At 41.4% G+C, this 26,038-nt stretch overlaps 2 protein-coding genes across 7 annotated transcripts in view; one reads left to right on the forward strand and one right to left on the reverse strand.

Moving 5' to 3' along the window:
• The window catches only part of wasf1 (WASP family member 1), a 52,719-nt gene extending 44,142 nt beyond the window's left edge, over positions 1–8,577 (reverse strand). For 4 of the 6 annotated variants that reach the window (XM_071479297.1, XM_071479294.1, XM_071479291.1 and 1 more), the window contains exon 1: positions 8,116–8,253. The gene's annotated coding sequence lies outside the window, so the exon portion shown is untranslated. Of the gene's footprint in view, positions 1–8,115 lie in introns of all 6 variants that reach the window. The other 2 variants (XM_071479296.1, XM_071479293.1) reach the window with 2 other exon arrangements.
• Positions 8,578–9,099: 522 nt separating this feature from the next.
• On the forward strand, positions 9,100–26,020 carry cdc40 (cell division cycle 40 homolog (S. cerevisiae)). The gene is made up of 15 exons (XM_071479298.1): positions 9,100–9,325; positions 9,711–9,797; positions 10,475–10,604; positions 10,709–10,795; positions 10,918–11,057; positions 11,245–11,341; positions 11,810–11,949; positions 13,235–13,309; positions 13,746–13,791; positions 15,455–15,556; positions 17,051–17,166; positions 18,972–19,105; positions 22,547–22,623; positions 24,582–24,726; positions 25,432–26,020. The coding sequence occupies exons 1-15, from the start codon at positions 9,134–9,136 to the stop codon at positions 25,607–25,609; spliced, it is 1,746 nt and encodes a 581-aa protein (XP_071335399.1). The 5' UTR covers positions 9,100–9,133; the 3' UTR covers positions 25,610–26,020.
• Positions 26,021–26,038: the final 18 nt, after the last annotated feature.

The raw sequence follows: 26,038 nt of genomic DNA on the forward strand, positions 1-26,038 counted from the left end.
TTTATAGGGTGATAGCAAGCAGGGGGCAGAGAGATGGGGTATGACACACAAGACAGGTCCCCAGCTGGAATCAAAGTGGACACGTTGCAGTTATGTGGTATACGACATAACCATTTGGCTATTGGGACCTTAATTTCACTTGGACGTCCAAACAAAGCTTGGTTAACACAGCAGCACTGTGGTAAACCTGAGGCTGAGAGGTTTGCAAAAGCATAGTGCAAGACAGAAACACCTCAGTTCGTAACTGTTAATGAAAAAATACTTTACTTTCTAATTCAATGGCAGTGTGTAAACAAATCTTTGATGTCTCCTTCAGTGTGGTTATTAGGCAACCTGGATGAAATAAAATTTACTGAAATAACCTGCAAAGATTTTCTCTATTCTTATGCTTGATCCATGTTGCATTAGGAAAGTTTAATTTGAAGCCCAAGGCAACATCTGGCCCGGTGAATAATGCCCTACTCCCTCTGTTTCCTCTCTTCCATGGAAATGTTACCTTTCTTTGAACTCACTGTAGATCAGGTCAAGCCCCAGACACTGCTGAGCCCCAACTAAGACATAATGTTCACTGCAAAACTGACAGTCATCATTAGCCTCATTGGAAGCAGCTCCACCTTATGTAAAGTAGGACATAGGAAGGAGAGGAATATGGCATATAGACATGTAGAGGGAGATGGAGGGAGAGGGGAGGGAGTGACACAGAAGAAAAGACAGAGACAGAGAGAATAAACACACAGGAAGCTAGTGCAGAATAATGGAGAGTGAGACAGATGGAAGAAGAGCCTCTGCAGCCGCAGAAGCAGTTGTCCCAGTGGTGAGGCCAGGCCTGTCTGTCAGCACCTATCTGTCCTCCTGAGGCTTAGCAACACAAACCAGGCACTTGCCTCAAGTTGCCACTAACATTTATATAACCACACACACACAATAGTGAAATGACCCTTGACCTTATCCTACACTGCAGGATGGACCCACGTGGGCTGATGCTTTACTGTTTAGCTGGAGCAGCATGGTTTTCCTCCAGGCAGTTCACGCCAAGCTTGCTTAAGTCCAAACACTGGTCTGGCATTTAGCCAACACACACACACACACACACACACACACACACACACACACACACACACACACACACACACACACACACACACTTTACACATACTTGAATTTTTATTTATATATCTTAAGCTAAAGTCTGAAGCTCACAGACAAATAGTGTTGGGATGAATAAAAAATGTTCATCTAATTTAAAGATCAGAGACAGTCCTGCAACATCATCCGTCCATTTCTTCCTCTTGGCATCTTGGTTTAATGTCGGCCCTAAACAAGCCCCGAATAACATCACCTGCCAAACGACAGCCTTGTTATTACTGCAGTCCATCTGCTGCTGTTTACAGGATTCATACAGCGCTACTTTCACAGCTCACCATGGTCTGTGTGTGTGTGCATGCGTGTGTGTGTGTATGAATGCTTGTGTGGTTTGTAAACACACTTCTGTGGTTACTTCTAGGTAACTGATGACTGTGTGTCTATTGGAATTCAATATATGCCTGACATATTAACAGGGCAGTAAGAAGGCTGTGAAAACTTTCAAATTTTGCAGGTAGAATATCTGTTTGCAACAAAAATAATATCACACACATTATGTAAACAGAGTGTCTTTTCAGTTACCAAGCTTCGGGGTGGACACAGTACATTTGTAGCACATAGGCAGTCGTGGCCAGATTCACTGAGCCTTTTTCTCCTCATTTCAGATTCTGTTTCAGATTCTGTGAGATGTCTGTGTTACTTATCAAACATGTGCACCATCCTGAACACTTGTCATCTGAGGCGTTCCCTGTATGTTAGCCGGTGCAGTCCACCTCTCCCCTTATGCAGTGATGGAGGGAATGCACAAATAACAGGTGAAAGTAAGTGTGGTTGACTGTGAATTCTGCAGGCCTTACTATGGATAAAGATAGCAAAAACGGCTATCTTTCAGCCTAAGCAGCCAGCATGGCTCATGGTTCATCAAAACAGCGCGGCGGCGAGTGGCTATGTCAAGAGGATGATGGTTCACAGTTAGAGCACAAACTACACTCAGACCTCCGAGGCAATGAATCACATTCACACATCTGCCATCTTGTGGTCCAGTCAACAGCAATAGCACAACAAATATGCAGAGGCATACACATCTGATCTCATGCATATACACGAGCACCCATTGGTACACCGTTGCTCCAGAGCAAGGACAAAGAGTCACTGGACACTGTCAAAGTCAAGAAAGATGATTATTGTCATCCCTAATGTATATGAGTGCAGAACCACAAAGTGTTTTCACTCTCTTATATAATAGTGGTCTTGACACGCGCCAAGCTGTGGGCATGTGTCTATAAATGAAATAGTTATGTAAGAGACTGCTATTGTCTCAGACCATTTCCCACAGCTTGACATGAGAGCTCTGATTTCAAAGTCATACAGTTGAAATGTTAATATAGTATTGTTTAGAATGGAGGAGGATATAATACGTAGTCATTCACTGAACCAGAACCTCTGTTCGCTGACTGTCTATCTTTAGCAGATCAGTCTTTTATCAGTAAGAGTTTCCTAACCTCTATCTGACCTCCGCTCTGCAGCATAGATTTGTCCTGGTAAACTGACAGAACTGTTGAAAGATAAGCATTGATAACACAGATGAAATGATTGCAGAGTAAGACTGTTTGGTGTAGGATTTAAGTGAATTTGGCATTTCCTGCTAACCATCAAAGACAAAAAGAAGGCGAGCTCGCCTCCACTTCCGATCTTCCCATCTGAGATGGTGGAGAAGCGTACCCTCGCAGTCCCTGCTGGGCCTCTATCCAGCACAAATCAGATGAGCCTTGTGCTCGGGCCTCATGAAAATACAAAGAGGAGCTGGATCCTTGCTGTGAGCAGTAAGTGAACAGCCAAATATTGGCTCTTAATTGAAGGCAGCAGTTGTCTGTGTGCACAGGCACCCCCACTGTGAAATTGTGGACAAACACACTAGGACACTAAGAGGCTACTTCCCCTTTTGTTCCCATTCTGTTTTCTCAGCACTTTCTACTATTCCCTTCAGCATCCTTTTAGAAGCCATGGCCTTGCTCTTTACCTCTTTTAAGGATGATTTTTATAAACATTTCTAGTTTTTTATACAGTGTATGGAAGACGAACATGAGAAAAAAGACAGGGGTGAGGTTTTTAAGTGCAACAAATCTAGATATAAATAAAAAAAATTAAACATGTGCGTCATGTGCTTGAAACAAAGCCGTCTGCATCTTTTATTTTCAGTTTCATTCTCCTCTCTAATCCTTCACTGTCTTTCCCTCATTACCTCTCCTTCACTATTCCTTGTACTTCTGCCCAGCACAAGAAGAACTGAGAAGAAAAATGGGTGCTTATGAAAATCCTAATGAAAATTCAGTGTGTCTGTAATTGAATACTGACGTCTGAGTCCTGACAAGAGGGATTCAAGCTGCGGACGGGATAAACGTGCCTCGCCTCCCATTTCCCCAGCCTCCATCAATCATCACACATCGCCACCACGACCCGGGCATCGGCCGTTCCAGCTCAATAAGAACCCATCAGTGAAAGAGGGGAAAGAGGGGACTGAACAGTGGAAGACAGGCGGCTAAGGAGAAGAAAAGAGCACTCAGATATTCACAGAGAGGGAGAGACAGGAAAAAAGAAAGAGTATGTTGTGAATATCTTGTGTTACTCATCATGGTGGAGTTTTGCTTAACTTTGCATATTCAAATCTATTCAAATACACAAATGCTCTCAGTGCAGCTGCAGAGATCATTTTAAAGTCTACTGGCAGCATCTAGAGCTACATTATGCACAGACCAGAAATATGTGACGATGACCTAAAAGGGCAGCTACATTACATTGTAATAGCTTTGCTAAAATAAACACTAAGAATACCCAAACCATGGACACCATATTTACACAAAAACACAGTGAGACACACATCCTCTGTCAGTACTGGGGCTAACAGTTACTGAGGAGATCCCTGTATCCAATTCACTCCTGAAGTAGACCAAGGCTACATTGTGCTGAGGAAGATATCAGACTACGTTTACCATCCAAACGTACACATGACACCGGGTGAATGGCCTCGGCAGTTCATGGTTTACTCCATTGTCTAGCTCATTTTGGCTTTCAGCTGAGAACACAAGCCAGGTCAGTCATAGGACACCATGGTGCTCCATTTACCATCCATTTTAATACATGGATTTCACTGACTGATGAGTCATGAGGGCTTCTTTATTCAGTTTGCAGCAAACAGTCATGAATCCACGAAAGGATGGTATACTGTTAACAATATATATTTGCCAATATCGCAGGGTTTGTTTTGGCAGTGTTACTAGCTCTGTGACACATTAAGTCTGTTATGACACTAAAGTTCTCAGTCGAAACAAATAACATGATTTTTAAACCTGGAAATGCATGAACATACCCCTTGTATTCTCCAACCTGCAACTGGCACAAATAAAAAACAGCTTGCAAGACAAATCTTGTCTAAGGTTCATTAAAACCTAAAGTGACAGAACCTTTGCACATATTCAAACACAGCAGCTGTGGTCTAAAACCCTGGCAGCAGAGGGGCTGCATCACAGTGAGTAAGGACACGCTGTATAGATATAAGGAGGCATACAGACTGAAAAAAAAAAAACACAAAGCAAGTGTCAGAGAAGAGGAACACTGAAAATAACTGCTGGTGATACTTTCAACTTGCAACAAAAACTGATAGCAGAGGGCAGAGACAAAGAGATGAGGCTCAGTTCCTCCAGTGGAGTAGGAGCAGCTCTGGGCTCAGATGGGACTTTTGCATTTTTGCCCTGTTTGCAGTGTCAGAGACACAGTCAGACAAGTTTATGTATTTCAGATATATCCTGTCAACTCATTGAGAGACCCTGTCAACGGCCTCTTCTCCCCTGGGTGACAGTGAGAGAATAAAACAGAGCAGCTGAAGGAGCCAGAATGGCAACTACATGAGAGACGAGGACAAAGATTAGGTGGATAACAGGTGAGGTATGAAAGCTCAAATTGTGGTGTTTTGTATTTATGACAGAACAATAAAATGGAACTTAAAAAGTGCACGAGGCGCTAAAAGGTCTCTAAAAACCATTTTCCCCACTATAACAACTCCTATCTCTGGAGCTGTAGAGAAGAGTACTGGAACATAAAGAGAATGAGGACAGTACCCCCGTTTGAAAAAGTGAGTGAAAAAAGAAAAAAGGAAAGAAATACTGAGAGACAGTCACTGTAAACTCTGTCAAAGAGAGCAAGGAGTTACGACCAAGGATGGACAGATATATGGACAAAGAGGGGACGGAGGTGGTAGAGGCAGTGGCAGTACACAAGGAGTACTAGTCAAATGCGCTAACTGAGCCCTGGTGTGCCTCTGTCAGGGCAGTTCAGACCACGCACAGAAGCAGTATTATAGAGCGGTGGCTCTGGCCAAGAGGGAGAACAATAGCTCCTGTGTGCCGGAGCCTCTGGAGCATCCTAACAGCTGGGAGATAGGAGGTCTGTCTGTGGCTCCACTAAATGGCATATAAAGGGGCGTTGCACATCGCGCACACACATACATTTTCTCTCCCTGCCTTTCCCAGAATCCCACCTTCTTCCCACCTCGTCCTCCTCATGCCAGACAGCCATCGCTCATTTTACTCTGTCATCTCTTTTTTCTTTTGCTACGAGCTTTTTTTGCTATGACCTCTGTTTTTCTATGTGTCCTCCTATCACCCCTTTCCACCTCTGTGGAAAAAGACAAAAGAGGGATACAGAGAGAGAGATATTCTTCTTGCTAGCATGAGAAAGCCAGAGACTGGCAGAGGATCAGAGCAATGTCAACAAATAAGAAAGGTCCAAAAGCCTCCACAGGAGGCATGCCAAAGCTCTTCTATCACAGGGGCCTCTGTAACACAGAGAAAAACATGAGAACTGCAAACTGTGCAGGAATGTCATCCCTCGCAGCAAAGAGTTCACAAACAGCATCAGATAAAACCATGGCAATATGTTCTGTTCTATTCTGGGACTACACCTGCAGGTAAAGACCATTCACTGAGTAAAACTGAGCACCTATTATATAGATCCGTGTATCAAAGAGCAAGTTATACGGCTAGAAACTTCAACTTTCCTACTTTGCACCTGTGTTTTATGTTTTCTTGGAAGCTCAAAAAACAACAGGTATTTTAGGAAAAGCCCAGAAGGTCACCCACTAGCGAGAGGACTGCGGGCAACAACAGACATTCTTCAGCACACATCCTCTCAGAGCTGAGCGAGGGTGAAGTTGGCTCACTGGTTCTGTAAATGTAATTTCAGGAGGAGACACTGGATAACGTCTTGAAGCCAACTTCAGATTTAGCCAGTATGTCCGCTGTTTTATGCATATATGTGATCCCTCAGAGCTGCTGTGAAATCCAGCCTATAGCTTCCACTCATGTCATGTGATAGTGTGGATGTCACTGTTGCAGACTGATCATTTTAACAGCTGCAAGGGGTCTCATTCTATTTTGCCCCAGGAGTCAGATGCAGTACCCTATAGATTTTATACATGAGTCATTTCTTTAAACTGGCTTTTCTGGAAAGTGAGCACATTTAGTATGAATTCTGTGTATCAAAATTTACTTGATTTAAATTAATATTCTGATCAAATCTAAGAATCTCTTCTCTATGTATTTCAGTGTATATGGTCCAGACAGTGTAGGTGTACAGAGCTGTGAGGCTAATTTTAGCTTTAAAAATCAGCACTTTCTGATGTTGATATTGACATGGCGTCTAGACAAAAAGAACTTCCTCTTTTGAGATAGTAAAGATCTGATCTGAAGTGACATTAGGAAAGTAATTAATTATAAAGTAACCACATAAATAAAAACCCTTGAGCTCATACACTTCACATGCAGCCACTACTAGATCTACACCCGACTCAGCTCCAGTTTGCGTCCCTTCTGTATTATCGTTACATTTTAATGTAATTTTAATACACCAGAGTGACAAGCCGGTCCCATCAATGAACTGTCAAAAGCAGCATACACAGATGTTTATCAATGGCTCAGCAGCAGATGTTCCAAAAGGTAATTCATTCATCACCAATCACTGATCAGAACACACATTTCCATTACAGCCTTTTCCCATGCTCCCACTGTATTAAGAGAGGCAAACCATGCTTCACTGTAGAGCAGCATCTCTGGACGCTCAGTTTTGACAAGCTGCAGAAAAGATGATCAGTTTAATGTAGCACCACAAGAGCTGGCATCATGTAACACAAGGAATATCTTCAATCACTGCACAGCAGTCACTAAAGGACACTGCTCCTCATGCCCTTTTTTTTTTTTTTTTTTTTTTTGCTGCACTTGAAGTAGTACAAAGAAGGTTTCGAATTTCACAAAGCATGATTTTCACTGGGCTGAAGGCTACCATCCCCCATGACTGCAAACCAAGCTGGCTGGAACAGACCCCAGCTCCTATCCTCCTCTCTGAGTCAAGTCGATGCATTCTTAGTGGGAAAATTAAATCACGTCCTGCCGATGCCAGCGGTTCGCCTAATCATACTGTACCAAACTGAAACTCCGCAACCCTTGCAACTGAACAAATATCAGATGTGTGGCATTTAGCTGTAACGTTAAATAATTTGCAGGGGGGGGGGGGGCATTGCAAATGTTTGCTCTCCGGTTTCTCACCAACATGATATTCCTCAGTCTGACTATGTCAAGACGCTCCTGCTGCGGGGGCTCATGCAGATGTGGAGCTTTGCAGTTTATCCCCCTTCAGACAGCCCCGTCACAAATTTGAACATGTTTTTTTTTTTTCACACCTACAGCAGGGGATTCAAGGATCTGGCCGATTTGCAAACCGTACCGTTGTCAGCATTGCCACATCAGTCACCTGTGTGCGGGGTTAATGTGGCAGTCAGTGATGGCCAGTCAGTGTTGAATTACAAAGACCGTTATAAGTCAAGCAGCTCCGGTTTCAATCTAACATCACAACATGGTGACTCGGTTTTAAAGCAGTTAGTTGCAATAAGGTTGAGCTAACGTTACTAAAGTCACATTTTCAAGTTAAAAAAAAAAAAAAAAAAAAAAAACGTGATTCAGGACACGGTGTTCGGGAAATTACCTGATATGTTTGATAAAATTCCTCTTTATGTTCTTTCCATCCTCACTGAGCAGCAGAGCTCGCCGCCGTGTCCAAGGTTTTAAATCCCCGGGTCGGGTCCATGATTGTACTGTCTCTGATATTAAATGTACTCCTGATGGAAGAGGCGGCGGCGGCAGCGGAGAGGAGCCCGGGCACTTTTTTTTCCAAAGGGATTCTCCAGGAGGATTTTTAGTGAAATCGACATTAAACCTGGTCCAATGAAGCTTACAGCAGGTTCCGTAGAGAAATAAAAGAGCCGCGGGATTTACCCACATGCAAGGTGTGTGTTGTTTCCGAGGGAGCGGGTGTAAAATGATGCTTATTAGCGGGAATATATCCCCATTATAATCAGTGATAATGGTACGTGCCACTTTATTGTTGGGGCGCGAGAAAGCGTCCCGTGCAACTGATGTGTGCTCGTGGGAGGCTCGCGGACAACGTGCGCGCTCGCAGCATTGGCTCGTTATCTGAAGCCGTCACTGCGTGGTGTCCAATAAACTACAGGGCAGGGCCCGCACTGTCCATAAAAATCACATCATTACCAGATTAACTGATGTCCTGCGCAATGATCGATTCTATCATATTAATTACACTACAGATTAAGGGGAATCTGTTGTTGGCCATGGTTTGTTGTTATGGACGTGTATGGCCCCATGTGTCTATAAAATAATGCAAAGAGGTGAAAATTTGTATGATTCTTTTTTTCTTTTTTTTTTTTTAAAGTCCTTGTTTTGGACGGGGAGAAAGTAAAAGAGCAGATCCTCACATTAAAAAGCTGAAAATAAAAAAAATAGGGCGAGTAACGTTCTATTGTGAAGTCCAAATTATGAAGACTGAATTTTATTTTATTTTATTTTATTTTATTTTATTTTATTTTATTTTATTTTATTTTATTTTATTTTATTTTATTCTATTTTATTTTATTTTATTTTATTTTATTTTTATGCTGTAACGGAAGTCCCGCCCTCCTGCTTCCGTCGAATTCACAACATTCAACATGTCTGCCGCCATAACTTCCCTCGTTTCGTACGGCAGCGATTCTGATTCAGAAAATGATTCGGAATCTAATACCGGTGCCGAGAAAGTGGACGAGGTGGACCCAGACGCCACGGCTCATCTCAAACCTCTGCAGCCTGGACACACGATGTCTTTGGCTGTTCTCAATTCTGCGCCCGAAGTCGCCGTTAAGGTAAGCTAACCTGGCTAGCCACTGTTAGCTCGACGTTATAGTTGTAGTCAGATAGAAGGACAGTTAACGTAGAATAGTATTAGTCGCACTGTGCTTGAATGTGCTAATAAGACGCGCCGTTTCAATGAATAGCGGGAAATAATTTCATGTGTAGCGTTAAGAATTGTTAAGATAAAAGTCATGAGGACACATTGAGCGCTCAGCGGAAGGATGTTGTGTGCCGGTTTATTAAACTGTGTCAAAGAATGATTTGCTGATCATTTAGAATAGTTTTATCGATATCGCCTGCGTTCTGTGTGTTACGTCTGATGCACCAAACAGCCGATGTGGTTTTGCCTCTGAAACAGTAAGTGTTCGTTTACTAATTTGTACATTTTAATGTTAGGAGGCTGTGGAGACTGGTGCACATCTGGACCCCTCGCTGAAAGAAGTCACTTTCAACCCGACATTTGAAACCATGTTTGCGCCAGAGGTAATGTTGCAACTTTGTGCTGAATCAAGTAAAAAAATATAAGAGATGCTGCAATCATACTGGTGTACAAGCGACATATTTGTTTATACAGCTTAAATGTTGTCTTTTGATCTTGGAGGCTAATGTGATTCTTATTCCTGAGTGAGACTAAATACTGAATTACTTAAGCTCCTGGGCCATCACATCCACATTAACTAATGAACATCTAAATCCCAAACATCACTTGAATATTGATAATGTTACAGCCCCATATGTCATCAAATTTGTATTACTGTGGTACTTGCTAGAAAATTTGGTAAAATATTTTATGTCCATATCAACCAGCTCCAACGTAAATTTTGTTACATGAGTTAGAGTGGTTGCTGTTATTGTTATTAAATCATGTTTATTAGGTGTTAATTATGACTGTTATTGTATTTTGTTTCTTACCCACCTCCTTTAGGGCCCTTATTGCTTTGTTTCATGATTTATTATTTCTGCTGCTGTACTGCGACAATTTCGCATTGGGTTTAATAAAGAGCTCTATTATTTATTTGTTTATTACCCTTACATAAACCAGAGTGTCTGTTGTTATGGAAGTCATGCCTATGAAATATAAATCAAACAGAAGTTGCTGTCCCCTGTGAGGGTCCGTAAAAGGTTAGTATTGTTAATCACTGTGTATTGCTCTCTCATAGTTCGGCCCAGTGAACCCATTTAAAACCCAGCAGATGGCTGCCCCCAGGAACATGTTGTCTGGCTATGCAGAACCTGCTCATGTCAACGACTTTATGTTTGAACAGCAAAGGAGGACATTCTCCACTTACGGTAAGCCCCTCTCTGACCTCTGTCATGGGTTTGATTGATGTGGTCAATGCATGGACCCTTTTAGAATTTTAATGACCTTTTTATAATTCTCTCCACTCTAACAGGTTATGCTTTAGATCCCTCTGTTGACACACACCATGTGTCTTCTAGTTCCTACATTGGTGCAGTAGATGAGGCTGAGAAAAATAAAGGTAATAATTAACAATTTATTTCTAATGTGTTTGTGTATGTCTGCCTGAATAAATCTAACTATACGTACAATTGAGTATTGATAGAGGGGAAGAACTATAATCGGTTGTGGCTCTTCCTAAAGGGTTAACTGTGTTTGAGAGTGGACATAAGAAGTCAGAGAAAAGGAAAAAGGTCAAAGGTGGAGATGCTGGAGAGATTGACAACTTCCTTGGACCATGGGCGAAATATGTTGATGAGAAAGATATGATTAAACCATCAGAGGTAATGTTTTGTTGAATTTATGATACAAAATATTGTTGAGATTGTCACTTCTTCGCATGATTAAGTAATTCCATTTACTCCAGGGAATGCAGCATTTGAGATTAAACTCAATTCACTTTGATCAGGCTTTGTCTGTCTTTGCAACTCTGTCCAAGCAGATAAGTGTTTTGGGAACTCTACTTTACAGGAAGAGCAGAAAGAGCTGGATGAAATCCTGGCCAAGAGACAGAAGAAAGGAAGGAATGAGGAAGAGGCTCCCGCAGAGGAGAAGACCATTCTCCATGGTACCGTGGCTTCTCTAATTTCATTTGTGAATTAATGTGAATGGCTATGGTTCAGTGAAATGATCAACCATTTAAATATTTATTTGAAATTAGATTTTGTATTTTGAGTCGGGCGGAAACAGAGGTTGAAAGTTCATTCTTGACCTTGCACGCAGCAGTTGTGAGAAACCATCTCACCTCCATTAGTTGGTGCTCAGGAGCTTGGTCATGTGACAAGATCTTCCTCAGCATAAGTTTGCTGATTTGTCATTTAATAGTCATTTTTCTGAGCACAAGAAATTCTTCTCCACACATCCCAAGCTCTCAGTTATGATATAGTGTTAAGGGCCACAGAGTGGTTGGTCACTGCCAGTGAAGTATTTAATTCCATAAGAAATGCTAATGGCAGCCCACACTCCTAAAAAATGTATCCAGATGCTGTGGGATTTTTTCACATGACATTTTGTCTCTGTTTTTTTCTTCCCACAGTTAAAGACATGTATGATTACCAGGGCAGGTCCTATCTCCATGTCCCACAGGATGTTGGCATCAACCTGCGTTCTGCAGATGTTCCGGACAAGTGTTACCTGCCAAAGAAACAGATTCATGTCTGGTCTGGTCACACCAAGGTCAGTGGGAAGGGACAAAAGATAATTTGTGTGTCTTACTGTATGTGCATGTCCCTTTATATACCAGTGAAGAAATCTTGCAGCTGTAAGTATTCTCTACACAGGCTTTGCTGATGATAAGTTCTAGTACTGTAGCGTTGAGTAAAAGTAATTCTGATATGCAAAATAAGAGCTTGTCACATAGGAATCTCTGTATACATAGAGAGAAAATTTCATTATGCAGTCCTTGTAATATTTTCTAAGGCAGTCAGTAAAAACCTGGGTACTTTTGAATAAAATGATAACATAGTATGTCAGCCGCTTGCTCCTGACATATCCCAGATTATTCTGTCACATTCAAAACACTGTCCCTATAATTCAAATGAAAAGGCAAACACTGGGTTATTCCAAGAAAGATTTGATTCAAGCTTCAGATCTGCCAGTGCGCTTCAGGGAGAGAGAAATCACTCAAGTTTTAAATTGACTCCTATCCGCTTTGTGCAGGAAGTTACAGCCCTCAGAGTCTAATTTGAAATACAAAGAGGTTTGAGGTTTGAAGTGTGTGTGGAAGTGCTGATGTCAAGATAATAGATGGAGTTGGCTCATATGGTGTCGCCAAAGTTTTGTGGCTTATTTTGAAGAAAGTTTGGTAACTTAAAGAGAGTCATCATAATTTCCCTAACTATTATAGGGGCATTGTGATCCGCACACATTTCATCTTTCCTGGTTGCATTATGGCTCAACTGATTTCTCCCTTTAAAACTGCTTTAATAGCAGTAACCAATTCCATGTCTAAACAATGTCATGAACATACACAGTATTTTATCTGTGTAAAATTGAGATGTAGTGCAGCTTTTGTCCTAAAGGTTTTTGCAATGCCTTAGAATCCTTTAGTCTAGAGTAAATATGACACCACAATTAAGTAATAACAAGTGTCACAAATCCCAAAATACACATAATCATTTTCGTGAGCATATAAACCATAGCCAGGAGATGATTGGTATGGACCAAGCAAACACACATCTGGATACATTTTTAAAACTGTGGAATTATCATTTTATACAGTGCTAGATTTGGAACATCTTCACAAATGTTTGAACATTAATTAAATGTTTGCTCGCATACTTTTTGCAAATGGGTGTGTTTTCTAGTAAAAGCGGAAGCCAAAAATATTTGCACTAAATTTAATGTAGGCAAATGAACAAAAGTTAGGTTGCACTGCAGTTGGGGTCACAGGCTGTAGTAGGGGCCAGCATAGTCATGATAAAGAGACTAAAATGATTGCAACAATCAATTTATTTTCCAGGGTGTCAGCGCTATCCGACTATTTCCAAGCTCCGGTCATCTGCTGCTCTCCTGCTCCATGGACTGTAAGATCAAGGTAAATACTCCCAAAGAAGTGCTATAAAGAACTTCACAGAGGCTTATGAATGGATATACACACATTTGTTGTCTCTTTTTTAAAGATGTAGTTCAATCGTTTTATGATGGCTAGCAACAATGTCAGCTGTGAGTTTTTAAGCTTTATCATATTGCACTGTTTTTAAGAAGATTCAAAGCCAACCTCAAGAGTCATCCTCATGTATTGTATTGCATTGTAAAACACCACACAGTATGAAACAAAATGTGTTTAATACCAAGGACTCTGTAAACTAGGTTGGTTTGGCGGGCTAGCTTGCATTTAGTGTGGCGGTAAAGACTAGATGCATAGTTTTGATTTAGATAAAAATGATTCTGCTGGCTGAATTGAATGTGGTGCTGTGGCGTTATGGTGCCGTAAATCTCTTCTCACTTGTAGTTTTGTCTCCTCTCCACAGCTGTGGGAAGTTTATGGTGAGAGGAGGTGCTTACGAACATTTATTGGTAGGTAACCTCATTAAATATCTCCAGTCAAAATTCTATCTTAAATTTTGATAAATGTTGGTAATCAACTGTATAAAATGATAACATAATATTGTGACATTCACCACCCAAGTATAATCGTTCATATACAATAATGGATCATCAGCAAACATGCTGACATGAAATATGCCGGAGGTCCTAAATGCAACCTGCCTATTGGGAAATACACAGCAGTGACAGACTGTGAGCTCAGCATTACTGCATTGCTAAGACATGTCTGCCGACCATTTACAAAAAGTGTGTGGGGATTTTTTGTATTTCTGCTAGATGATGGACTCTGGGGTGTTTAGGCTAATGCACGCAGGTCACTCTTACACCCTTCCCAGAGACAGTACACTGTCAGAATAGAGATTGTTTGCAGCAGTGGTTCTGCTTGTCAGCTCCCTCACAGTATATCCATAATTCAGCAGCCCAGGGGCCGAGGGGGAACAAGGGGCAAGGAAAAGCACAAGGCGCAGGCGGGAGCGGGTGTACAGGAAGAGAGAGAGCACAGTTTAGGAGTGAATAAACTGACAGAGTGACTGGCTGAGGGGGTTGTGAGTCGGAGAAGTGGCAGAGATGCAGATGATTATGTTATTTCTTTTTTCATCACAACAGTGTTGGAAGTGCAGGGCTATGTTGTAGAAAACATTCTAGGTTTTCACTTTGCTGTCACTGCTGTGCTTTCAGTTTGATCATTTGTTGTCTGGTATGTTCATTTCTTTTATAACAGCATCATAAACAATTCTGTTTTCTTTATTTTCTTTTAATGTCGTTCTCTAAGGTGCTATGTTTTATGGCTTTTATTTCTTTTCTTTTCTTCTGTATTTGTATGACCTTGAGATCTTTAGAAATGACACCTTTTTGTTTAAACCACTCTTAAGTTTTCCTTTTTTTCCATATATTTCTCTTCTACTAAATTTACTGCACTGCCTATTATCTTTAAATAAAACCAACGCAATGACAGGAATTGTTGTCATTTAGTCTTTTAGTTTAGTGTTGCAGTTATATCTTTTCATGTTTGAATGCACTCTGAGACAAAGGGTATATTTCATCAAGGGTGTCCTGTTTTCAGTAGTTTGTGTAGTTGTGTGTTCTTGCATACACAAACACACACACACACACCCCAAGCTCTGATTTGGTCTGCCAGCAAGCATGGTTAGAGCAAGCGAGCAGGCAGACACTTAGCCTCAGTGGGCTCTGTTATCGCCGTGGAAACAGTGTAACCCTGATAAAAGCCAGCTTTAACAAGAGAGGCATCTGCGCGCACCGAGCCCACTGGGACCTCGCATCACCTACGCTGTATGAGAAAAAGCCAAAGGGCTGCATAGATTGGGATTAGGAAGAGAATAAGGTGGAGAACAGCTGAAAACACATATGGAGCATGTAATGTTTTTCTGTCTTTCTCTCTCCAAGCTCATTTAAAGATTTCATTCCCCTCATGTGCCACAGTACACTTCATCTTTCTTCCTCGACCTCCCTTATTTCCCTTAACTTGATTTCACATTCCACAAATGAACTGGGTATCAAAGGAAGGCAGCTGTGGGGGACTTGGCAACAAGGCTCGGGGATGTATGAAGTGATTTTTTCTAGCGCATTTTTATTTATTTGTACAATGTGTGAACATTTTCTCTCTGTGTGTTAGGCCACAGCAAAGCAGTACGAGACATTTGCTTCAACAACAGTGGGACCCAGTTCCTCAGTGCTGCTTATGACCGCTACCTTAAACTCTGGGACTCTGAGACAGGTATGCTGTGCCACTGACATCAACAGACTTGTTCATAGAGCTGCCTGTTGTGGTTCTTCAAAAATACCGAATTAATGAAGATGAACACTTATACAATGTCTCATTTATACAATATGTATATTGTCTATCTCAGCGACTCAACATGCAATCTAATAACATTTAATAACATTGATCTCAGAAGCCATCAGATAATTCTGAAAGGCTGCAGTGCAGACCTTGGTTTGCTCATTTGCCCTTTACATGGACAGTTTACTTGCTCACATACTTTCCAAGTCAGAGCTGCTTTAAATGTTACTCATCAATGCTTCTTTCACAGCAGCCACCAGCAGCCCATTGATGCTTCAACATTGCCACCAGAGCTGAAACAATTAATCAATTAGTTAATCAGTCAATTGATTGATTAGTCAATCAACGGAAAAAAAATCAACAAATGTTTTAATGATCGCTTAATCACTTTACTTTAAATCAATTTACAAGCAAAAATACAATACCCTAGTTCCAGCTTCTCAGATTTGCTAAATTGCTGTTTTTCTTTGTCTTTGGTGATAATGAGCAGAATAATTTTTTTTGATTGTGAACTGTTGGTCAGAGTGACCAAGCAAATTGTAGACGTCACCGATGGCTTTAGGAAAATATGATGGCCATTAATCACAATTACACTTCATTTTATAGAGTAAACGGTTAATTGATTAACAAAAAAAAAAACCCTGCAGATTAATAATTAATAAAAACTATCGTTAGTCACAGGCCTACTTGTCACTTTCAAATGAAACCAAATTACAAGTGATCTTCTCTTTCAGTGTGTCTATGTGAACTGTATGGGTGCTTGTTTTCACTGGTGCCACATGTCTCCCGGTTGTTATCTTTCCCCTCTGCTCATCCATCTTTGCATCCACCCCTCTCTGCTCTAAAGTGCCAATCCAGCAGAGGGCAGAAAAGAGTTAAATCCCCCACTTGTTGATAACAGGATCCCCTTTGTAGCCAGATCATCCAAATACTTCTGTTAGAGTTAATTCCCTCCATAGTTACAGTTTATTAAATGAAAAAGGTTCTTTACTTTTTCTATCAGTTGTTGTGGATTTGTTAAGTAAGCATTTCAACAGTTGTTGTTTTTCCCTGTAGCTGTACAGATCAGTCATGCGAAGGGGATAATTTTAGTATTTTATTCCACGTATGTCCCAGTTGTTCTTAAAGCACTTGGTGTAATAGAAATTATGTGAATGAAAGTCTTTAATTCTAAACTGAAGGGCCTCTTGATGTTGCAATCATTTTAATTTCCTGTTCCCTGCACTCTAGCCGTGGTGGTAGCATCAGTCCCATGGTGATTCACCTCTGCTGAGTGAACAAAGGGAAACACTGAATTTTCTGTGTTATGGCTGAGCCGCTGCCGCCTCCAGGGACAAAGCATACAGCACTGGAAGTTGCAGACTGTCCTAGCCACAGCCACTGTGGATTATTCTGGAGCTCTGACTTTCAATTTTCCCCCCTCCATAGGCCAGTGTATCTCCCGCTTCACCAACAGGAAGGTCCCGTACTGTGTCAAGTTCAACCCAGATGAGGACAAACAGAACCTTTTTGTGGCTGGCATGTCAGATAAGAAGATTGTTCAGGTAAACTTGGCATTTTCTGTGTTGCGAGCAATTGAATTCAGCTCCCACCATCACCTCATGTATTTCCCTGTTGACCAAGCAGATGCACATATGAATTTCTCTGTATGTCCCCTTTGCCCAGAGCAGCATGAAATATACTCCAGTCTCAACTTCCAGGCACTAGTGTGTGTAGTTGTGTGTGTGCTTGTCAAGAGGTGCACTGGCTGACAGGACGAGAGCAAGTCATTCATCACAGGCAGCATTAGGGTGGAAACAAGGCAACAGGAAAAGAACAACTGCGATAAAAGTTGGAAATCCAAGTAGACCATTTTCAGAACAAATAATCCTGAACTAGGGGTGGGTGATGTATCAAATATACTTGATGTATGACGGCTTGTTGCGCGTGGGATGTAGTAAATGACTATATCGCAAACATTCAGTATAAATTGTCACGTAATTGTTTTAAGACAGCAGCATGAAATTCGCTTTGGCCTTTCGCTCCTCTCATTTTCCCCCTTTGGCACGCACTCTAACAGACACACTCCCTCTACCATCCAGAAAACTCTCCTGGCTGCGTGTGTGACGTAGGTGAGCTGTGTGTGTTTTTTTTGTATCTGGAACGGAGGGAACTGGAGAGACAGAAAAAGTGAAGCACCAATGCAGCTTTATAGGCTGTGTGTTTAGAAAGGGTAACTGAGGATGCAGGCGTACAAATTGGTTCAGAACACACTGCCTGTCTTGTGTGTGCGGTGGCTGTATGTACTGTATGTACACACACAAAGAGAGAGAGAGAGAGCGCACCAGTAGAGTACTGCCCGTCACCTATTAAATTATTGACATAATATAATTATAACCAACATTGGATTTCTGCTATGACCATCTAGTACATGTGGCTTCCCTTTGCTGGGAACCACTGGTCACAAGTGAAAAGTAGGCCAGATGCCAAATCTCTAGATCACACAGCGCAGCAGTGAGACGTAAGAGGCGCATCTCTTTATCCATCAAAGGGTTAGATCGTGCATTCATCAAGTGCTTCAGAGGAGATTTTAAAATATCACAATATATATCATGTATTGTGATACAGCCTGAAAAATATTGCGATATTACTCATAGGCCATTTCACCCAGCCCTACCCTGAACAGATGAGCAGATGACAGTTTGGATTTATGTGGCAGTAAAGAGCTAAGAAAACAACTAGCGTTTAACTGAATTGGGAATATGATTTTATTTTCTATAATGGGATTACCAAAGATGTAACAACTTAGTTTTATTTCATTTTACTCTCAGTTCATCTTAAATTGAAGGCATGTCTGTATGTAATACCTGGCACAATAATCAAGGATAGTATGAAATCATGGAGCTCTCTTCTGGGTTTAGAGAACAGATGGCTCTTACAGCCGAGGGGTAAGATTTAAAAAAAAAAAAAAAAAAAAAAGCATAAATAGAATTAGATGTAAAATGTGTTTGGACGGAAATGAGTCCCATTCAAGAAAGCCTGGGGACCGGTTTTACGTGGTTGTATTTCCTTAACATTTTAATGTGTGTAAACTGTTCCAAAAAAAAAAAAAACGTTCAAGAGTCCTGCTTTTTATAGCGAATCGCTGTCACCACACTGCTGCAGTTAAGTCATTTCACTTCAACAGAAAGTGTCTCCTACAGCCCCATCATGAGTTTCTCATTTCATTTTTTCACAACAGTAAGATGAGTTGCATTTATTTTGGTAATCAGCACTCCACAAAAGTGAGACTGTGCAACTACCTGAAACTAGTTGTTTACCTACTCTCTGTCTCCCTGTTTCTATTTTTCTCTTGCTGCTGCTCTCACAGTGGGACATCAGGACAGGTGAGGTGGTTCAGGAGTACGACCGTCACCTGGGAGCCGTCAACACCATCACCTTTGTCGATGAGAATCGTCGGTTTGTCAGCACATCAGACGACAAGAGTCTTCGAGTTTGGGAGTGGTGAGTATAGACTACTTAAAGCAGTTTGAAATACTTACTATTTGGAATTTGGCTGTGCTGCTTCATAGTGTTTGTTGCTGTGCCTCCGAGCAAGGCATATAATCCCACTCCCCAATACTGAGTGGCTAATAATGAAAGACTGCAGTTACATTGGACAGAAGCTCAAAGAAATGAAGAACATGATGATGTTCAATCATCCAACACTTGATAAATAAAGGATGAAAAATACTGAGACACATTCAAAAGACAGTCAGCGTTATTAAAGCAGGGCATTTAGTTTTCTATGTGTTTGCCAGGCTGTTGGCAGAGACTGTTTACTGTTTAATAGCCTCATTGAGGCGCATCTTGCTGACATCAAGTGTCTTCATGTTGTGTCTTTTCTGTGTAAAAAAAAAAAAAAAAACTGAGGACAAACACTGACAATACACAAACCAGATTCTGTCCTGGACTGTTTCCTGAAGACGTCACAGTCTTGCGCTATTCCTTTCATTAGTTGTTAATAATGAAGACTAAACAACAACAGACCTCCAGACGACCCTGTCTTGGACAGTTCACCCAGCTGTGTTGCTAATGTGCTGAGTCATAGCCTCTGCCACAGTTTGCCTGCTTTACATGCATCTGTTACTCTGGGAGTGTGTGTTTTTTTTTTTGTTTTGTTTTTTTTTACCCTGCAGTTAAGATTGTACTCTGACAATGCTCCAGCAATAACCTCCTCTAATCCTGGTCTCTGTTGCCCGTTGTATATTTTAATAAATAAGCTTTTGAAATGGTTCCACAAAAATTATTATTGGAACCATAAATTTGCTTGGATGACTGGCAGGTCAGATAAAGTTTTAAATTATTTTTTCTTTGCCAAACTTCCATTACTGTCTTTCTTTTTGGACATTGAAATTACAAAACAAGAAACAAGACATAAATGTGTTTTGAATTCAAGAAAATCATGTGTTTTTCATAAGCTTATTTATTTTTAGAAATAATCATTGGATCATAGTCATTGGATCTGACTGCAGTCTGTGCTCTCAGTGGCCAATCAAGAGAGACCAATAAGAACAACTTAGCCAGTGGTGCTGTGGTGATAAACATATTCTGGTATTTGTTGCTCAGAGATGATAAATATTTAAAGACCAGCTGATAAAGGAAGATTCCTAGGGATTCCTAGACAGGGTGCTTTTTATTCAAGGGTGACCTTTTGTGTATTTTTTTTTTTTCTCCCTTGTCAGAACTTCCCAGCTCTTTTCCTTTCCTCCAGAGCATGAGAAATGGCGATTAACTACTAAGTCAGAGTTGAAAGACATAATAAAATGTCAGTATAATAACGTGGAGCAAAAGAAAGATATCCCAAGAGTCTACTTTCTACGCCTGTTTGGGAGGGGGGCTCCTGTGGGCTTTATTAGTGCAGCGTGGGAGCCAGCAGGCGAGTGGTATGTTGGGCTAAAGAGAGGCTTTACGGTCCCTTTTTCTCCCACAGACACCACCTGGCTCTTGGCTCTTGCCTCCTTCCTTCCTCTTCAAGCTAACACCCCTTGTGAGAGCTGTTACATAGCAGCATTAGGCTGAATTTACCAGAACAGTCTCATATCTCCAGAATAGAAGCAGAGGCTGGCAGAGAGGGGCAGGTGAGGGGGAACTGCGGATGGTTAGAAAAGACTGCAAATCATTCACATCGCAGTGCAAACGCCCACAGACGAAATCAAATTCTATCCTCTTCCTGACACATATTCATGATATTTCTGGGGAGACTTCTTTATCTGCAGCAGAGGTTTGTCATCAGCGAGGGCATAGTCGCTGTTTGCGTTGTAGGAGGATTACAATCGATACGAAATGTGCAACTCCGTGCCAGCAAGGGAAATTAGCTCTTGATCATAAAGGGATCATTCAGAGAGCGATGAAACGGTGGGCTTGGAGGGTCATTCTGGATGATGATGAATATAGAAAGATGGAAAAAGTGCTGGGCACAGAGTGAAGGGCATTGTTACACAGTATGGAAAGTGAACTGCTATGCCATCCAAGAACCTGATTTTCTTCATTTATATTCAACATGGTTTTAGTTTATACTCTCGTAAGAAGGCTAATTTTAAACAGCGTTCCAGACTGACTTTTATTAAGGGTCCTTCAAAGAAAAACCTAAACTGAATCAGACATTATTTAAATATTTACCCAACAGTAATAGCTGTACCAAAGCACCATTGTGTTAAACATTTGAAAGAAAAAAAGTTAATACACCGAGCTGTCAATTGTACTTGAAATACGTTTTCCCATCACATCACAGCCAAAGATGGTCTGTTTCATTCCTCCCTCGGAGAAAAAAGCTCAGTCTGATTACAAAATGAACATAAACCTCACTTCAGATATTGTGCCTGACAAACTAAAGTTCATATGTGAAATAGACAAAAATGCAGTTGTTTACATCATTGTCACCAACTTTAATTGACATGAAAGACAGCAGACAACAGTAAATCATCTAATATCCATGAATATCTCTTGTGTATAGATTGTTTATCATATGTTTTCTTCTCTTCCACTCCCATTGCTCTCCAGACAACAAAACATCCACACTGGTTATATCTGGAGTTCAGAAGAAGAGATCTGATGGCCTTGTTATCTCTTCAGAGTTTAGCTTGACTTGTCTGCAGACATTGGCTCTGACAGACCCTGGGGCCCCTTTAATGTCTGGCTGTGTGTACACGTGAATTCAAGTGTGTGTATGTGTACAAGGAATCTAATTTCTCATTTTACTCCCGTCTTAGTTTTTCGAAGAACATTTTTGGTCTTTTGTGTGTGTGTGTGTGTGTGTGTGTGTGTGTGTGTGTGTGTGTGTGCACGTGTGCACGTGCACACAGTGCAGTCACTTTGCTCCTGCTGTTACTCATCACAGAAAGAGAGACATGGCCTTGGTTCAAGCAGATAGCAGGAAGAGTTCAGTGCTATTGCTCATTAGCACTCATTACACACAGAGTAAGGCAGAAAGACACAGTCACACTCATGCACTTAGTTCGGACAAGTTCCAGAGTTCTGTAGAAAAAAATGGTAATTGGCATGCTGTTCCCCTGGCAGACGCACACACACACTGTAAATTTGAATGATCTTCTGCAGACCACTTAAGATCAAATAGCCAAGTTTCCTCGCTCTCCCAAGGCAGAGGGACAGAGAGGAGTAATAAGTAATTGGTTGCCGGTAGAGTCAGTAGAGCAGCATCAAAAGCTTCTTTCAGATTGCATGAAATTATTTACATACTGTAGCTGTAATGGTGATAGGGTCTGGCTTTTCGTCATAGCTGATTTGTCTTTAGTAATAAGCATTTTTGAGATGGTTGAAGCAGCTGCAGTGGTAAAGAAACTACAGGGTTGAGAATGTTCCTTTTTCTTCAGGTTGTGTTCTCATCCAGTGTTCAACCCATCTTCAAATGTCCTCACAATGCTATGCGTCTTTTCTTTTTTTCAGGGATATCCCTGTGGACTTCAAGTACATCGCTGAGCCCAGTATGCACTCTATGCCAGCTGTGACACTCTCTCCCAATGGTGAGTAGTCAAATCGTGGCAGAATAGTCACAAGCACACAGTCAAGCGCACACTACAGAGGACTCTGGGGAGCATAAACCTATATTGCCAGACTGAAAATGTTGGCCATTGCTCAGCAAAAAACAAAGATGAGCTCAGTTCAGCTACATAGACAGATGGATAGAGAGGGCACTGCTAATACACTGTAACATGTCTGAACGAGGTGGTGCCAGGACTTTCAGGTAATAACATGTCAGTGTGCATCAGTGAGGGGTGAGAGGAACTGCAGTGGGTAAACGATAAACAGTTGGTTTTCCTTCATTTCAGTGATATTTCTCTGTTGCACGGCGCATTAAGAAGGGTTGATGTTAGTTGTATTTCCGGGAGTCAGCATTAATTAATTTTCATGCTTGAAAAGAAGAGAGGCACTGTGGCCTTCACAGATATTAACAATTGTCGGGCAATATATTAAATATTCACATTTACTTGCTATCTTGCCAAGAGTTAGATGAGATGATAAAAAAAAAAAAAAAAACACGGTCGTACCACTGGTCTAAATACAGCCAGGACTCTTAGTATAAAGAGTGGAAGCTAGCCCGGCTCTGTGCAAAGGCTAAAAAGCTCCTTTGACTCCTGCCATCATCCTGGGGTGGCCAGATGGAGACCTCAACCAGACAAGAAATAGTCCAGCACATAACAACCTGTAAAACGCACCAGGGACAAAGAAAAGTGTGACCAGGATATTCCTGACTCAGTGGGAGATGACAGCAGTGCACATCTTACGCAGATATGAATGGGACACGTGAAAACACCAGTTTCTGACACAGCAGCCAGGTTTTGTGAGCAGCACATACCTCAGCTGATAACTGAATTAACAGACAGTCCTCCTCTTCAGATGTAACGCTTCTGTTTGAATCAGGAATTCCCCATTGTACCCCATCAGCTTCAGCTACCATCAAACTCAACTCTTCTGTTCTCATCTGTTCCTTCTCTCACTCCCTACTTTGATTCTCCCTTTCATGTACTCTCCCTGCTCTCTTCCTTCCTCTGGGCAGCGCTCTTATTTGTCCCAACATCATTTGTTTCTCCTCAGCGTGTGAATAATGAATGTGTTCTCAGTGGGAAACCATTCAGTGTTCTCTAATGCCTAAATGACACCCACCCCTCCTCTTCCCACCCCTGGCACCACATCCGCAGCCTCTCTCCTCTTACCATCTTTACAAAACCAACAGAGCCTGAGTCCGCTGGTGGAATTGGTCAAGTTATTGTCATTTTCCTGCATCTATCGCATCAGATATTTGTGGACAGTGGCGTCTTTTTCATTTATGCTTTATGATGGAGGATGTAAGAAGAGGAAACGCACACACACACACATACTCACTCTAGAGCTTTTTCTCGTATCACATTAATAATTTCCATCATGTTTCCTTTCAAGAAGTGTACTGAGTCATGTAATGCTTTGACACTGAAGTGCTGCCTCTTATCACTGTGTAGTGACTTGAAGACCGCAGCGTTGTCAGGAGCTGCAACGCTCTGTAAAGTAGATCTGAACTGAGCAGTGACTGATGAAAACCCTCTTTTCATTTTTCACTAAATTGCCAAGCGTATTTCCACCAATTACAATGTACCTGTCGTTAAAATATTTCACTCTACTTGATGTCCCACTAGATCAGAGTTGTTACACTGCCAGGGTATGAGCAGAGTAGCACAGGCAGGCGGCATCATGAAACCACATCAAAGATACTAGTGGCTGCTTGTTAAACATTTGGCTGTACAGAATCATGCTAATGAGACAAACCAGCAAGTTTAAAACTTGCTGTGACAACCTTTTAAAGCTTAGATGTGGCGAACACTTCTGATACATGATACTTTAACAGAATTTTTTTTCCTTACTTATTTGTAAGCATTTTGTACTATGGCACAACATCAGTATAGTGTAGCCGTCTGCTGTAATGCTGTTTGTCTGTTTCTCACCACAGGTAAATGGCTTGCTTGCCAGTCCATGGACAACCAGATTCTTATCTTTGGAGCCCAAAACCGCTTCAGACTGAACAAGAAGAAGGTCTTCAAGGGCCACATGGTGGCTGGCTATGCCTGCCAAGTGGACTTCTCCCCAGACATGAGGTAACCCTTTACTTTGTTTCTCTAAGGGTAATATTACTGTGACAGAAGCCAGACTCTGAGGTTCTCACAGGTCATTAATGGTTTATAAATGTTGATTAGTAAATGCTGTATTGTTTGGCACTGCAGAATGAAAACATGCCAGAAAAATAAAAACAGGTCAGAGAGGAGTAAATTCCTTTCTTTGATGAGTTATAGCTGTTTTAATGGGCAGAGAGAGGCAAAAGAGAAAAAAGTAATGAAACGAGGAAAAAAAGGAAGAAACGGTCAAATGGGAGCAAAATGTAAGAATTATTTTATTCTAGTAAATGAAAAAAAATGGCAAAAGTTGTATAACAGGCTCTAAAGACCACATTATGCAAATATCTCTCCTAGAAAACAGCCTCTTCATAACATCTACTGTGTAAGCTCCATAAGGAGAGCTAACTAGGGCAGTCCAGCACCCTAATTTTAGCAGAAACACCCATTAAGACCTGTTTACTCCCCTCTTCTCACCCACCACCACCCACGTCTGTGAACAGGTGCCCTCACTTCCTTTCAGTATCCATGGCAACACAGCAACTCCTGGCTAGACTAAATACCAAAAATTCAAAGACTCCCACCTTTTGGCAGGTGAAGTGAAGACACAAGTAATTTTTAGCAAAGTGCTAATCTTTCCATCCTCACCCCACCCCCCTCTCCCTCTCTCTCCCTCTTTATTTCTACCAGCTATGTGGTGTCAGGAGATGCTGACGGAAAACTGAACATTTGGGATTGGAAGACCACCAAGCTTTACCACCGGATCAAGGCTCATGACAAGGTCTGCATCAGTGCCCTGTGGCATCCACACGAAACCTCCAAGGTCATCACCTGCGGATGGGATGGACAAATCAAACTGTGGGACTAGAAACTGCTTGGGGCGTCTTTAGGGACGGGGATGGGGTTCTGGGAAGTGATCTGAACTGGTTCAGTAAAGAAACAGAAAGGGTTTGATTGTCCCATGGATTTTGTGAACATTTTTGAGTTGAAGCCACAGGACTGGTATCCAGTCTCATTGTAGCTGTGTATTTTTGTATCCCGTCATGAGCTCAAAATATGAACTCATGTAATATCTGTACAAAGATGAACACAGGCGTACTAAAAATGTTTTTACTGAAAAAGGCATATTAGAGGGGTTCTTTGGCATTTTTTAAATAAATGTTTTGTTATTTTAATTGGCAGTGTCCTGTGTAGTATACCTTTGTAATTCCTGGTAAACATTCTTTGTTTTCAATTATCTGACCATCCCTTTGTGGAAATAAACATTCTTTAAAATGAAGCATTGTTTCTACCATTG

The sequence above is a fragment of the Trachinotus anak genome, unplaced genomic scaffold, assembly GCF_046630095.1.
Source record: "Trachinotus anak isolate AG129_WGS33_773 ecotype Australia unplaced genomic scaffold, CSIRO_AGI_Tana_v1 ptg000005l, whole genome shotgun sequence".
NCBI lineage: Eukaryota > Metazoa > Chordata > Actinopteri > Carangiformes > Carangidae > Trachinotus > Trachinotus anak.

What these genes read in the sequence shown, in the direction of transcription:
- cdc40 (XM_071479298.1), top strand. Translation starts at nt 9,134, where the DNA reads ATGTCTGCCGCCATAACTTCCCTCGTTTCGTACGGCAGCGATTCTGAT. An exon ending in TGTGACACTCTCTCCCAATG is followed by an intron (nt 22,624 to 24,581) that starts GTGAGTAGTCAA and finishes TTCTCACCACAG; the next exon opens with GTAAATGGCTTGCTTGCCAG. An exon ending in GACTTCTCCCCAGACATGAG is followed by an intron (nt 24,727 to 25,431) that starts GTAACCCTTTAC and finishes TATTTCTACCAG; the next exon opens with CTATGTGGTGTCAGGAGATG.